The following is a 14,813-nucleotide window of genomic DNA, read 5'->3' on the forward strand; positions in this document are numbered from 1 at the left end:
TGACTAACACTGACCACTGTCTGGGACTTGGCCTAACACCTTTCTACGTTTGGTTTCTTTAAGCTAATACACAAGAAAGGTACTTTGGGACTTAAAGGTCTAAACGTCAATACACATATTTGTGTTATTAAAGCATTTGTGACAGCAAGACAATTTTGCTTTTGCAATTTTTTAAAAATTTTTGTTTGTTTGTTTGCTCCAGTATATCTCAAATACAGGTGGTAAAGCTTTAGTTTATGAAACATTTTACGAGCCTTGGTTACAAACATTTAAAACTCACCAATATATTTTCTGGTGAAAATTAAACGTGAATTAACATTTTTTCTTAGTCAGTAAATAGTAAAGTAAGGAATATGATCATCCAAACTATTTTAAATTTCAATTAATTTGAAAAATACTCAGAAAATTACAATGAAACATTTGTGTAATGAAACGAACAAATAAAGTTCAAATTTGACAGAACAGAAAATAATTATGATTTTATATCATTTTCAGTTTAACCATAACCTGAAACCTATCCCTTCTAAACCTATGCCTTAAGGACGCCAAGTGAGTGTAAGCCTGTTTCTAAGTAATATATCAGCAACGTCTGTAGCTTGGAATCTGCTGCGAGAAAACACAATAATAGCCCAGTTACATTGGTTTTCTCATGCAGAGATTTCAGTAATCCAAGTTTAATTTTACTGACATTGGATAACTGTGTACCCAGATATTGGATACGATTCCCACAGTGTATCAAGATTCCACAAAATTAGTGACTCAGAGTCACAAACAGCAGGAAAATATAATAAAACTTAAAACCATATTCCAGACAGTTTGAGATGACAATTGTTGGCTTTCAAATCATTAACACTTTATGTTCCATTTAACTTCCAATGTTTTATAGGAATGTATTTGACAATACAAGATTAGTTCAGTTTATCAACCCTTAAGTACCAGCCCCTTACTGAGGCCTGCTGGGAAACACCACAATGAAACTGACCAGTTTGAATCACAAGGGCTATCCAGAAAGTAGATTACGTTTTGCTCTGTAGCCGCCAGGGGCAGGATTATCACAGCCATTTTGATGTCAGGGCATTTCTCCGTTCAGTGGCTATCCAGCCGTGCTAGTGAGGGGTTACTGTCACTCCTTGTTGTTTTACAATAGATGTTTAAAATGTGTGATGCAATTTAAAATCCAGCGAGTTGTGAAGTGCGGTCGGTAATACGCTTTTTGTTGGCTAACCAATTAAGATTTATTGCCAACTCCGAGAAATTTATGGGAACGATATGATTACTGAAGGTCGAGTGCGTCAGTGGTGCTTTAGGTTTAAAAATGGCCGAACGAATGTGCATGATGAGGATCGAAGTGGACGGCCAAGCATTGTGACTGATGAAATGTCTCTAAAGTCAATGAGAAGATTAAAGAAGACTGCCAATGCACAATAACAGGACTCTCACTTAGTTTTCCTCAAATTTCAAGGTGTTTTTTACACAAAAATTTACATGGAAGTTAGGTTATAAATTTTGTGCAAGATGGGTATCGAAAATCTTAACAGAAACCCATAAAAATCAGATGACTCAGTGCTCAATCAAACCGATCAAAAACCAAGGAAATGCATGCAAACATTGTCATCACGGAAGATTATGGCAACTGTTTCTTGGGACAGGAAAGGAATTCTTGTTGATTTCTTAAAATGTGGCACAGCCATTAATCCTGCAAGGTATTGTGAAACCTTGAAAAAGTTAAGGAGAGCAATCCAAAACAAGTACAGATCAAAGTTAAGTTTGAAAATTTTGTTTTTGCATGACAACGCCCGACCACACACAGCAAATTGGACTTGAGAAGTCCTGGATGCATTTAGGTGGGAGGCGTTTCCACATCTGCCTTACAGTCCGAACCTTGCACCCAGCGACTAACCCCTGTTTCCAACAATGAAGACCTGACTTGCGACGCAGCACTTTGATGACGACATGGAACTGTAGGAGGGTGTGACCACCTTCCTGGCGGCAGAATTTTATAATGCTGGAATTTCAAAACTAATTCAACGCTATGATAAGTACCAAATTTTGTATGGCGACTATGTTGAATAATAGTGTTTTTGTGTCACTATCAAATGTACATATTTTTTTTTCTTTTACTTTATTTCTTGTTTATATCAAAACATAATCTACTTTCCGGTAAACCCTCATACTTTCTTTAGAAACTCATAGTACATTTATTTATAGAGATATAATTTCGATTTCTTTTCTAGTAAATTAAATTCTTAAACAAAAATTTAACAAAAAGTATTTTAACCCTTTTAGTGCCAGAGATAAAAACAAATCCATGTTTAAAAGTGCCGAATTATTTTTTGTGACTATGCGAAAAGTGCTAGAGGGTTTTGGACGAAAATGCAGGGTTTTAGGAAAGATTTTACCAAAACTTTATTTTTTATCATAAAAAGCTCTTTTTTAATCTTTTAAAAGTAAATGAATTATGTATAAGAAAACCAACATTCAAATTTGTATATAATTTTTTAAATTAAAAAATCACTTTATACAGCAACATTTCCATGGAAACAAAATAAAAATCAAGTTTGAGGTAATATAACTATTATAAACAAATTTTATTTTGAAATTTCAATACTTCCATGATAAAGAGCATTTAAAAACAACCCAAAATCATGTGTAATAACCTAATATTGTATCACAAAAATATTTGTAAAAATAGTTAATTGCTAGAGATTATTTTTACTAAAACGCAAGGTTTCAGAAAAAAATTACCTAAAATGTATTTTTTATCATTAAAAGCTCCTATTTTATTCGTTTGAAAGGTAAATAAATTGTCCATCACAAAATATACAGTATAACAATAAGATATTTATACAGTTAAAAAAAATTAAAAATCATTTAAGAGAGTGACTTTTTTATGGAAACAAAATAAAAATCCAGTTTAAGGTAAAATAATTATTATAAGAATAATTTATTTTTAAATTTTAATACTTTTATGATAAAGAATATTTAAAATCATTTGTAGTAATCTAATATTATACAATACACACAGTTATAAAAATTATTCAAGCACTAGAGGTTTGTTTTGCTAAAAAAGCAAAGGGTTTTGGAAAACATTCAGTAAAAGTTTATTTTTCACCATTAAAAAACTCTTTTAATTCTTTTCGAAATTTCAATAATTTAACAATAAAAAACATTTACAAACAATGCAAAATCATGTGTAATATAACATTACTTATTAAAACAAAACATAAACGTAACCTTACTCAGGCAATTTTCAAACAAACTACAACACTGTCTTCATGGACACTCGAATGTATAACTGGCACAAACATCTAAAGTTTTCTTATGTGACTGTCATCACTTGTTTTATTAATTTTAATATAATTAGAAAGCCTTTAAATTAATAAAAACGCACAATGATATAACTTAAAATACGTAACTACTCGTAACGACTCTGCGATCACGATCGCGATCAAACAGAGAAATTTTTGTATCTTAGTTAGTTGTTTACGTCACCTAACAGCAGTACAAAGTAGAAATAATAGTTGAAAAGGTTAGTTTAGTTCATGTATTGGCCTTTAGTATAATATAAGCCAGTATTGGATAAGTTATAGAGGGACTAAAAATGAAATAGAAATCGTCTCGTTCCGAGACTCCGGCACTTTTCGCGTAGAAACATCTAGTCTCAGAGCAAGACTCTCGGCACTCAAGCGTGTTTTTTTAAATCGTCTCGTAGCGAGATCCCTGACACTAAAAGGGTTACATAAATTATAACATTTAAAATTGACAAAAAAAATTAATAATTTCTTCTGAAATGTAGTATACATATATTGTAAAATTAGTATAATTTTTGAGACAAGTACACAGTTGAGTATTTTTATATGACTTGAATAGTATAAAAACTTGTTTAAGCACATGTAAAACATTTTACCAATTTGATACTAAATATACTACAGCCATTTTTTTTTTTTTTTTTTTTTTTTTTGAGATATTGAACATTGTACAGGCAGACAGTATTTTGTAACCATTCGAGAGGAAAACTCGTCTCATTGTATATTTGAATATTTGTGCTACAGACCCACACTGTGTCATGTCTGGTGGGTGCCTCAGTTATACTGCATTAAATCTTTCTGTTCTGTAATGCAATCAGAAGGGATCATTCACTACAGTCTAAATTTTTTTTTAATTGCCAAATCTCAATATCTCTGACAAGGGGTTATTTCTTTTTTTTATTTTTTTATTGATATGGCCTCCGTCCTTAGTACAAAGAAGCCTATCACTGAACTTAAAAAATGGAAACATTGTGACAGAAATCAAATAGAATTAGTGAAAAAACATCAACAGAATTGTTTATTTACTTGATTCAACTATAGTATCTACTGATACTACATGTACAGGGGCTTCTTGAATGTGGACTTACTGTGGATTACATTGTATTTCTTCACTGTGAATCTGGGAGAATGAGTAAGCTAATGACCAGTGGAAGGCTCCTAAATCGACACACCAATTGCGTCAGTAAATTTTCTAGCAGCAAAAAGCTCAATAAAAAACTCAATCAATTAAACCCTGCAGGAAGATCAGAGACTACCAACAGAAGGAAGACATTGAGCTGCACTACTCTGCCTCAGGGTGGATCAGTTTCCACATGACAGTCAGCAAAAACATGAACGTATGACTTCCAAACATCATTGTGACTGCCCTCGACTTGAGAAAATTTGACTAACCTTTGACACTGAAGAGACCAAAAGGTCTAAATTTCCCAGATTGCATTGAGCTGCGAAAGGTGTTATAATGGAAGAACCTGACATTTCAGCGAAATCAAAAAATTGATTTTAATAAAAACTGAGTGATTCCAAGATTGGCATATCTCCAAAATTTAAGTAATGCTTTATGAGTTTTAATTTTATATTATAACATCTCTGATAAAGTGCAGTTGTAGTAATTCAGTTCAGACTCTAATTGAAAAATAATTTGAACATTTACATCCCTAACTCTATTAGATAAACTAAATCACAAAATTTGTGTCCAAACAATTGTCTAAGACAACTCTTAAGAGTATCTACAGTATTATTATTGATGCGCAATCGAGTTTTACAAGTGTTTATGCCTGGGAATAAAATTTTGTTTTAATAAGTTCTCTGAGCAATGAAAGTAAAAACTTATTCTTCTATGATTGTTCAGTACTCACCCCTCTTTCGTAGGTGCAAGGAGGGGCAAAGATGGTTAGGGAAGTACGCATGAGGTAAGTACGGAGCCGGCTCGACACGCAGATATAATGGCTCCCCAACATTTCTTCTCGTACAAACGGTTGAAGAATATAAGATGTGGTGACTTCTTCAGCCGAGTGGACTTCTTCTTCAGGAACCAATCCTCAGACAAAATCTTCACAGATTTGTTGGTGTGCAATTTGAAGAGTTTTGCAGGAATCTTCAGGTTTATTCTTCTCCATATTCATTTCATAACATTCATTTGTTCTGTTGGTTGATTGTGATAAATTGTAGAATTACTTTACATACAGATCTAGCCATTTCTTTGGCTGGCTTGGAAAATTCCTGATATAATTCCTTCAGCTCAATTTATTATTTCTTTTAGTTTATTTGAATGCGTTCCAAGGTATTTGTAATCTTTAGATCTTCTTAGCTTTATTACTCCATCATCTATTCTTCTTGTATCATCAAAATTCATTTATAAATCGCTTTTGTTATTAAATTTATTTATTCTTTCTTAATTTATGTTGATCCTTTACTTATTATTTTCTACATTTTAATTTTTGTTTCATTCACTCTTATTTGATTTAACTGATATGATTTTTCTCAGTAATTAAAAATATATATTTTTATTTTTAGCTCGTAGTTTTGACTATTCTTTCAACCACTACTTAATTAATTAATTTTTACTTTTTCATTGTTAAAATCTTGTGTTTTTAATTTACAATTAGTATTTCTTCATTCTCAGGATAAAGAGATTTCAACTGTACTCTGCATTTGTTCAGCTTTGACAAGATGTTACATTCTTGGTTCTATTTCAGCCTTCTCTACTCAGTTGTAAATACACATAATACTGACATTTCCTTCATTAATTTATACTGTTCTTTGAATTAATCATATTTATTTTGTAATTATCTGCATATTTTGCATCAATGTTCAATTCTATCATTAAAGAGATTTATTTGTAAACCATGGATTTATTCCTTTCATATACTTCTTTACTCTTAATCTCTGGTTAAATTAATTTCTTCAATCTTCGTGCCAATCTTGTTTGGGTGAAGGAGTATCGAATTTCCTCCCAGGGTTAAAAATGATTTTCGTTAACAATTTTAAAAAGTGAATTCTAAACTAATGATAATACTTTAAAAATTAACAGAAACCACAGAGGAAAATTTGACTTTAACGGGAGATTCCGATTCACATGAGGTAAGAAAGCATTTGACGCTAATTTAAACTAACATTACTCGAACTGAACAACGCTAAACAGCATTAGCAAGGGAGAGGGGAAGTCTCTGAGTGTCCCAGCACATGCCACCAAACACAACCCGACACTTCCGACGACAGAAAAGGACGGATGACGTCCACTCTTGTTTAGAAGACGTCGATGCTTACCTTCGAGGAATTGCTGGCTTCTAGCTTTCTCCGTTTGGTCTCTGCAAAAAAAGGTACATTTTAATATTTAAGATAAGTAAAAGTTTAATTAAATCCAATGAAATAAAAATGAATCACTAAATGGCTGAAACCACTGGACCAATTCCCATTACTGAAATAATTATTGAAGTCCGAGGAAGGTTTTTTAACAAGAACAATTGGAAATGTTCTAGAATATTATTTTATTTGAAAAAGTTTTTAAAGTTAATTAACCCTGGAACTGGCAAACGCCCGCTATCGGGTGTTTTAGTCGCATCCTAGATGGCAGCGCCTGATATCGGGCGTTTTAACATGTCTTTTATTTCTCATTATTACGTACTTAAAACACGATCAAAGAGTATCTGTATTGATACCAATCGAAAGAGGAAGGTTCAATTTATGTAAATAAATAATACACTAATAAATAATTTTATTGTTTCGTTACACGTCCATACGTTTTATAATCTCTGAACTTTTTGTTTACATTCTTCCGCGTACCGCGCTAGTTGCGCGCGCAGCGATGAGTCAACTGGTTCATTCGGCTATTGTTATTTCGTCAGCTGCATGGTGTTCTGTCTGGTTTATTGTTTGTTTGAGTTCGTTGTAATGATGGCTGTGTATATGACACAAAAATAGTAAGTTTTTGTGCGTGTTTACGTAATGGATCATAATTTCCGCGATCGTTCAAGTGAAATTCGACATGACTAGTTGAACATGAAATAAGCAACGATGAGGATTCCGATTTAGACACTCAATCAGAACATAATTAAAAAAAATATATAATAAAAAAATAGAAAATTAATATGAACTAATAGTTACAAGATTGTACAAATCCAAGTGAGCTTTGAAGTTCTTACTTTTGTTGGTAAGTAGCACTTTCAAATTTCTGTGTATGATTTTTGTATCGTTTACCACATGTAGAAATATATACCTTATAAACTATGTGTTGTTTTATTTTTACTCAGAATTAAATGCTCTTTCTTTTTTATATTTTGGATTTTGCATATCACTAACAACAACAATTTTACAAATCAAAAACTTTGAACTAACTTTTCTTTTTTATAAAAAAATTTTTTTTCATGAAGAGGTAGAGTAAGGATATTTTTTTTGTTTTAATTATATTATGTGAAAAATGTTCCTTGAACAATGCTGAATAAAAAAAATATATATAATATGACATAGGTACTTTAAAGTAAACATGTAATAATAAAATAAATATAAGGCAATGTATGAAGTACTAAAAACACTCTGCCACTGAGAGAAATATGACCGCCAGTTCCAGGGTTAAGTATACAGTGCTTGATCGGAATTGTAATTCACACTACAAAGACAAAATATTACTCTCTAACTCTTACTCAAAATTGTGCCAATAGCGATTTAAAACCATTTAATGTATTGGAAATATTCTTACAAAACTTATTAAAGTCCAACCTTAATGAACATAACTGTAAATGTTTGCACTTAAAGTACTTAAAAATGGTTGGCTTCCTTGACATTGACACTTTTCCAGAATACAGCTCGAAAAACATCACAACTTATATCATGTAAAACCTATTAGAAACGATTATTTTTAAATGTTACTTATAACTTAGTAAGGACTTTCCTTCCAGAATAACGGAAGTAAATTGGAAGTATATGCGTTTAACCTTAAGTAGTTTTCTTAAGCCTACGTATGTATATATTTTTTTAGGTCAACGAAATCAACCATATAACACTAGAAATGTTTTAGATCGAAAGCAGGTTAAATATGCCGAAGTAGACCTTTTTGATCGAATTTGGTTTCCAAGACTCACAAATGTAGATATTTTTTTCATCGGGGTAACAAAGTAAACTAAACTATGACACTGAAATTATCTTAGACTGAAAGTAGATCTGGAAGTATACGCTTTTTGGCCAAAATAGGTTTATGAGACCTACGTATATACTTATTTCCTTGACCGAGGAAACAAAGCAAATTCAACTGTGGTGTTTGAAATATAATTTACCTGAACCAAAAATGCAGCTACAGTACAAAACCTGATGTAAGAGCCAACCCCAATTTTGTTTAATCTCTTTGAACTTCTTGAGCATGAACACTGAAATATTATGTACTTGGTATTGTTCACAAGTATTTTTTCATTAAGAAGACTCTAAACTTAAAATTTGAAATATAGATTGGTACATAACAGAAGAAAAATAACTAGCTGAAGAAAAGCCGCAAAAGAACAGTGCAAGACCAGAAATCTCCTCATGAATAATGGTACTGACCTCTGTCAATGTCGGGGGTGTGTCGCAGAGAGCCAGAACTGCTGTTGGACACAGAGCTGAGCTGACTGTCCTGCGAGGGGTAGTAGCTGGTGCCGGCGCTGTAGTAGGTTCCGCGGATCACCATCTCTCCGTCCTTGCTCAGTGGCATCTCTGTGTAGCGTTCCTCCTGAGAAAAATACTAATCCTTGTAAATGTGATTAACTAACAAGAAAATATTATTTGGGCAGTGTGAGTAACAAGGAAAATCTGAAAGTGAAATTTATTTATAATGAACGAAGTGGACAAGAAAAGGCTCATCCATAGTCAGTTTCCTGATAGATCGACATGGTGCTATGGGAGAGTGGGGAACACATTCATCTGACCTTTCACCTCTCGATTTTTTTTCTTTGAAGTTTTCTCAAAATTACAGTTTATGATTTGTGTCTGCAGCCTGCAAACGTCAATGAATTATGAACAAGGATCTGAGACGCCTGCCACCTCATCACACCTGAAATCTTACAAAACGTGAGATGCTGTTTTGAATACAGGTTTTAAGAAGTACAAGGTAGCCATTTCGAGCATCTCATCTGAGTAAAATTGAGGTGAAATTTCAAGATTTTAACAATTTTTTCATAACAAAATTATTCACAAGACGTGATGAAGTTTTATAGAACAATTTGAACTTTTAATTAGCCACCAAATTTGGTAGAATGACATTAGAGACTTCTAGCTTATGCCATTCTTCTTCTTTTTATAATACCTTATGATGAGGTGTCACTTGCCAGAGGTTTCTATTTAAAAATGTCGTCTTACTCCCAAACTAGCCCATTTTTGGAGGGGAGGGGTCAAAAATATTCATACATAAAAAACTCTAAGATGGTAATATAAACATGCCCAAAAGTAAATCACTTCCTCTCTATTTATAAGAAAGTTAATGGGAGAGAGGGGACTTTTAAGACAAATTGTATTTTTTTTTTTAATACGGTAAAAGATGCAAGAAAATTAGAGTTCAATAAAACTCACTCTGAACTTGTCTGAAGATCTCTCTCTCTCCCTGTCTCTCGGCGAGGCCTTCTCTTCCAACATCTTCTCTTCTGCTCTCTTTTTCGCTTCTTCACGCCGTTCTTCTTTCTTCAGCTGCTTTTCTTTCTCTTGCAGTTCTTTCTCCCTCATTTTCTCTTGCTTATCTTTACTGGGTTTCCTAAAAAGGATCAAATAAAATTAATAAGTTTTTGATAGTCGTGTAACCGTCCCAATAACACACATTTTTGAATATCAGGAATAGGTATTCATAGAGGAAAGACTGTCGTCTTATACTGAAATATCGACAGTTCTGAACACAGTATATTGCACCACCTATTGACTATTGACTAACCAATATTTAGGGATAATTTGTTTTCACACATTGTTAAAACACAGTATCATATACCAACACAGAAGGGAAACAACAGTAAATGCAATGGTGCCATTCAAGTTCACTCAAACTGATAAAGTTTAAAAGCCTATTTATTTTTAAATAAGTCACTAGTTCGAACTTGAGCTAGTTATTTAGCATCCATAATATTTAAAAACTTAAAAGCTGTCTGTACCCATTCTGTACAAGCCATAAATCAGCTGTTTGTAATCAGCTGTAAAAGCCATTCTGATTATAAACTTATAAGAACAATATTAAATTAAATTAAATCATAATCTTCAAGATTACAAATTGTGTCAATATTTTATTTTTATTGGTAGATTCAGTCAGTTCTTGAAGGTTCCTTGGAGAAATTCTTCAAGAGAGTAAAAGGGTTGGTCCATGAGCCATTCTGTCAGGGCTGCTTTTAGTGAGTGTCCTTTCTTGTATTGCAGTTCTTGGGGTAGTTCGTTGTGAAGTTTCATGCCCATGTACAATGCTTTTGCTTCATATAGCTTTAGATGGTGTAGTAGAAGGTTGTATAATTCACTATTTCTGGTATTATAGAGGTAAATATTTCTACCTCTTAGCAGACCTTCTCCATCAGCATACATTACCTCTTCTAGTATGTACAAAGTAACTATTGTCATAATCTTTAAAGATTTTAAAGCATCTCTACAGCTTTTTAGGTTATGTAGACCTGCTAGGACTCTTGATAGATTTTTTCTGGATGATCAGGACTCTTTTTAGATTTCTTGCTGTTGTACCACTCCACACAGCAAGGCCATATATTAGATGGGTTTCAAAATGGAGAAATAGGCTAATCTAACCATGACAATGTTGCTGGGGATTTTATTTATTTTATCATACACAGGCCAGTATTTAGTTTTTTATTAAGGGTGTCTATATGTGGTAACCACGTCATATTACTTCTGTAGTCAGACCCAGGAAATTGACTTGTGGCTTCATTTGTACATCAGGAATGATTTGAACTTCAGATCCTTGTCTTCCAAATGCTATCTGACTGGTTAGGTCTGTAACCAGGACATTCCACTGCAGTATTGGTATACAATATTTAGGGCAACATAGGATGACACAGCTAAGTTGTCTAATGATTGTCCTTTCAGTAGCAGAATTGTATCATCGGCATACATTATGGGCGTGCAGAATTCTCCCAGATACTGAGGCATGTCGTTAACAAATAAAATGAAGAGTGCTGGTCCTAGCACCGATCCTTGGGGCATTCCCTATGGACTGGGAGGAGTTTTGATTGTATTTCTTCAGTGATATCATTATGGGTGTGCTTCAGTACCACTAGTTGTTGTCGGCCCTCCATATAGCTTTCAAACCATTTTTTGCAGTTTTATGTACTCCCATATGTGCCGACTTATCAAGGATAAGTTTATGACCTAAACAATCAAAAACCTAACTGAGGTCAAGCAGAGTTGCCGATGATACATAACCTGTTTCCAAGTTGTCAATAATGGTTTCAGTTAGCTCGATCATTGCTGTAGTTGTTTATTTGCTAGTAGTAAAATCATACTAGCCATATTAAACCAGGTAACTTTTGGCACCAGCAATCTTTTTATGATAATTTTTCACATGTTTTAGAAATAGTGTTAAACAATTTTACCCCCTTACTTTCAGTTGTATAATATTAAAAGAGATGTATCACTTCAAACATATAATTAATACACATCCAGCACAATATTTTATTATTTTTTATTGGCTACTCAGAAAAAAATCTAAAACATTTTTGAGCTCCATTGTTGTGTACTTTAAAAAGTAAGCACTTTAAAATAATGAACTATAAAGCTTATGGAGGTGTTGAATCACATATTTAAAATTAAACACTTCCCATAATTCTACGATAAAAATTAAGGGTGCACAAGTGTAGGAGGTATAAAATTGCTCTTATGGGATCTCAAGGTCATTACACTAAAGTTGGCTCTTAAATTGATTACAGTGATTACCAATGACACAGTGCAGAGACCTGCACAAAGGCATGCAATCTGCCTCTGACTCAAATCTCCAACCAACTCAGTGGGTTGACCTACGAGGATACAAAGAATCAGTCATACAAAAAAGAAGTTTTGTGCCTAATGTTAATGTGCAGAATTTAACTTTTACTAGTGAAGCCATTAACAAATTACCGCTGTCCTAAAACTTTCAAAGCTCCCTATACAATACGCCTTCTAGGAGAATGTGACTGGAAGACACGGTACTCACACAACAGAGGCGTCTTTCTTAACAGTTTCCGAGGACTTGACGGGTGACTGGGACTCTGGTGCGGTCCGGTTCAGTCTCCTCTCCTTGCTGGTGTCTTTCTTGGCGTCAGGAACGGTGGTGGACGGCTTTTCCTTCTCTGCAACTGTAACACACAAAGGACACCTCACTGTAGCTAAGGCTTACTTTACAGTAATTAAAACAGAACACACTACCAATCATAAAGTTTTGAGAACAATTTTCTAAAAATTAAATGAAGAAATTAGTCACAAAACTTCTACACAGTAATTTTTTGCATTTTGAATTGTTTTTAATCACATTTTAATTTAAAATTTGCATTAACACATTTGAGCTGAATTTTGGTTTCCTTGTTAATTTAACAGAAATTTGAACCCCTGCGTTGAACACAGCATTCACCACATTTACGATTAGAGAAAGTGTTGCTGCAACGTTAATTGTTACATTTACAGTGATGATGGAGTAAATTTCTTTCACCTTATCGTTTAATATTTGATTGCAGTAGATCAAGATTAATTGAAATAATTTAGGTTAATAAATTAAAATTGAGGGTGAGTCACATATTAAACGGAATTTTCCTTTCTAGACTTCATAGGTGAAGTGAGTGGCATTACATAGCTGTCTATGTTCAATGGAGGTGTGAAGAGGAGTTGGCAGTAAAAGAGTCAAAGAACATATTTCTGTGATTGACTTTTACAAATAAAGAAATAGAGGCATCAAGATTATACTTAACTCTAGAAAATATATTAATTTTTATTAGTTAATTTCATTTACCATCCTCGACTGATTAATAATGGCTACTCATAATTAGTTACGTTTGAAAAAAATGTCACACATTCCAAGGTCTTTAAGAATGCAACCATTTCTATTTCTAACATTTGGTCCATTATACAAACACGTAATATTGAGATTGGTACTCACCCTGTTTCAGCTCTCCATTGACCTGTTTAGCTGAAGTTGTGGTCACATTGGCTGTGATGTTCTGGGAATTCGCTTCTGCCTTGGCTTCGGCAGTCTTCACTGGCTGCGGAATACATTACGATTCATTACGTTAGATTGTTACGTTTGCTAGGAAAGTAAGTAGTAAAGATCATGTACGTAATGGAGATGATTTCTAACTTATTGGACATCTTGCAATGAATAAATATAAATCTGTGATAATGAGTAAACATCTTGTGCCTAAGACTTCTAGAAAACTAAATGTATACTTAAATTATTACTTTTATTTAAAGAACATTTTAGGTAATTTTTTTAGAAATTTCAGTGTTTTATATTTATATAAAACATTTCACTCCCTGAACTCAGGGCCCAATCTTTAAACTTAAATTTAAAATGGGTCAAGAAATTACAGTCTCTTGATTCATTTTAGATTAAAGTTTAAACAGATTTGGGCACTAAAGTCAAGAGAAATGTTTTTTATAAGTAATTCTGAAATTCCTCGAGTTTCTCTCCAATATTTCATAATATCTTTTATAGTAACTCCAACAATTTCAGTAACAATTGAACTATTTTAGGTCAGTGTGGAGAAATCCAAGTATAAAGGGAGACTGAAGTCCCAGCCCTTAGCTTTTCAGTTATCACACTTATGATGTAATAAATTATGACATTTTACTGTACTTGATTAAAATCCCAATAAAAACAAACCAGGACAGAGAAAAGCTTGTGCACATAACATGACATTTGTGAAGTGTAACTGACTGACAGATGAATACAACAAACTTAACTACTGTCTCTTGATTAAATGTGTATAAATTATTATACTTATTATTCCTGACTTTGACTGGTGAAAGTCCACAAATATAATAGATAAAAGGGAGTTATCAAGAGCAGTAGGGCGTAGCCTGGAGGGATTTTTGAATTAGGAATAGGCCTATAAGTTAACCAGAGACCTTAAAATGTGCAAATAAAATCTCAGGATAACCTATCAAATAGTTTTTGCATGATTGAATAAAACACTCCATATGGAGACAATATTAGATTTTTATACCGGGTGTCTTGAAAGTCCCACGCTTTTTTTACTTTCTTCTATGAATTCTATGAATAGAGATGAAGTTATTTACTTTAGGGTATGCTTATATGACCAAATGAGGAATTTTTTATGTATGATAATTTTTTACCCCTCCCCTTCCAAATGGGTTAGTTTGGGGATAACTCAACATTTTTAAACAGAAACCCCTAACTAGTGACACATAATTTTAAAAGTATTAAGACAAGGAAGAATAATGGCAAAAACTAAAGGTATCTAATATTACTCTAACAAATTTGGTTGCTAATTAAAGTTTTAATTGTTTTATAAAACCCCATTGCTTGTGAAGACGCCTGCCACTTCATCACACCTGAAATCTTAACTTTAACTT

At 33.0% G+C, this 14,813-nt stretch overlaps 1 protein-coding gene across 5 annotated transcripts in view; it reads right to left on the reverse strand.

The window, feature by feature from the left end:
* The window catches only part of LOC124357980 (THO complex subunit 2), a 51,630-nt gene that overhangs the window by 8,867 nt on the left and 27,950 nt on the right, over window positions 1-14,813 (reverse strand). For all 5 annotated transcript variants that reach the window (XM_046810154.1, XM_046810152.1, XM_046810151.1 and 2 more), the window contains 5 exons: window positions 13,378-13,480; window positions 12,442-12,583; window positions 9,843-10,020; window positions 8,841-9,006; window positions 6,576-6,616 (listed from right to left, as the gene is read on the reverse strand). In XM_046810154.1, coding sequence (XP_046666110.1) covers window positions 6,576-6,616; window positions 8,841-9,006; window positions 9,843-10,020; window positions 12,442-12,583; window positions 13,378-13,480 — 630 coding nt within the window. The remainder of the gene's footprint in view (window positions 1-6,575; window positions 6,617-8,840; window positions 9,007-9,842; window positions 10,021-12,441; window positions 12,584-13,377; window positions 13,481-14,813) is intronic.

This window comes from Homalodisca vitripennis, chromosome 3 (genome assembly GCF_021130785.1).
Source record: "Homalodisca vitripennis isolate AUS2020 chromosome 3, UT_GWSS_2.1, whole genome shotgun sequence".
Taxonomy (NCBI): Eukaryota; Metazoa; Arthropoda; class Insecta; order Hemiptera; family Cicadellidae; genus Homalodisca; species Homalodisca vitripennis.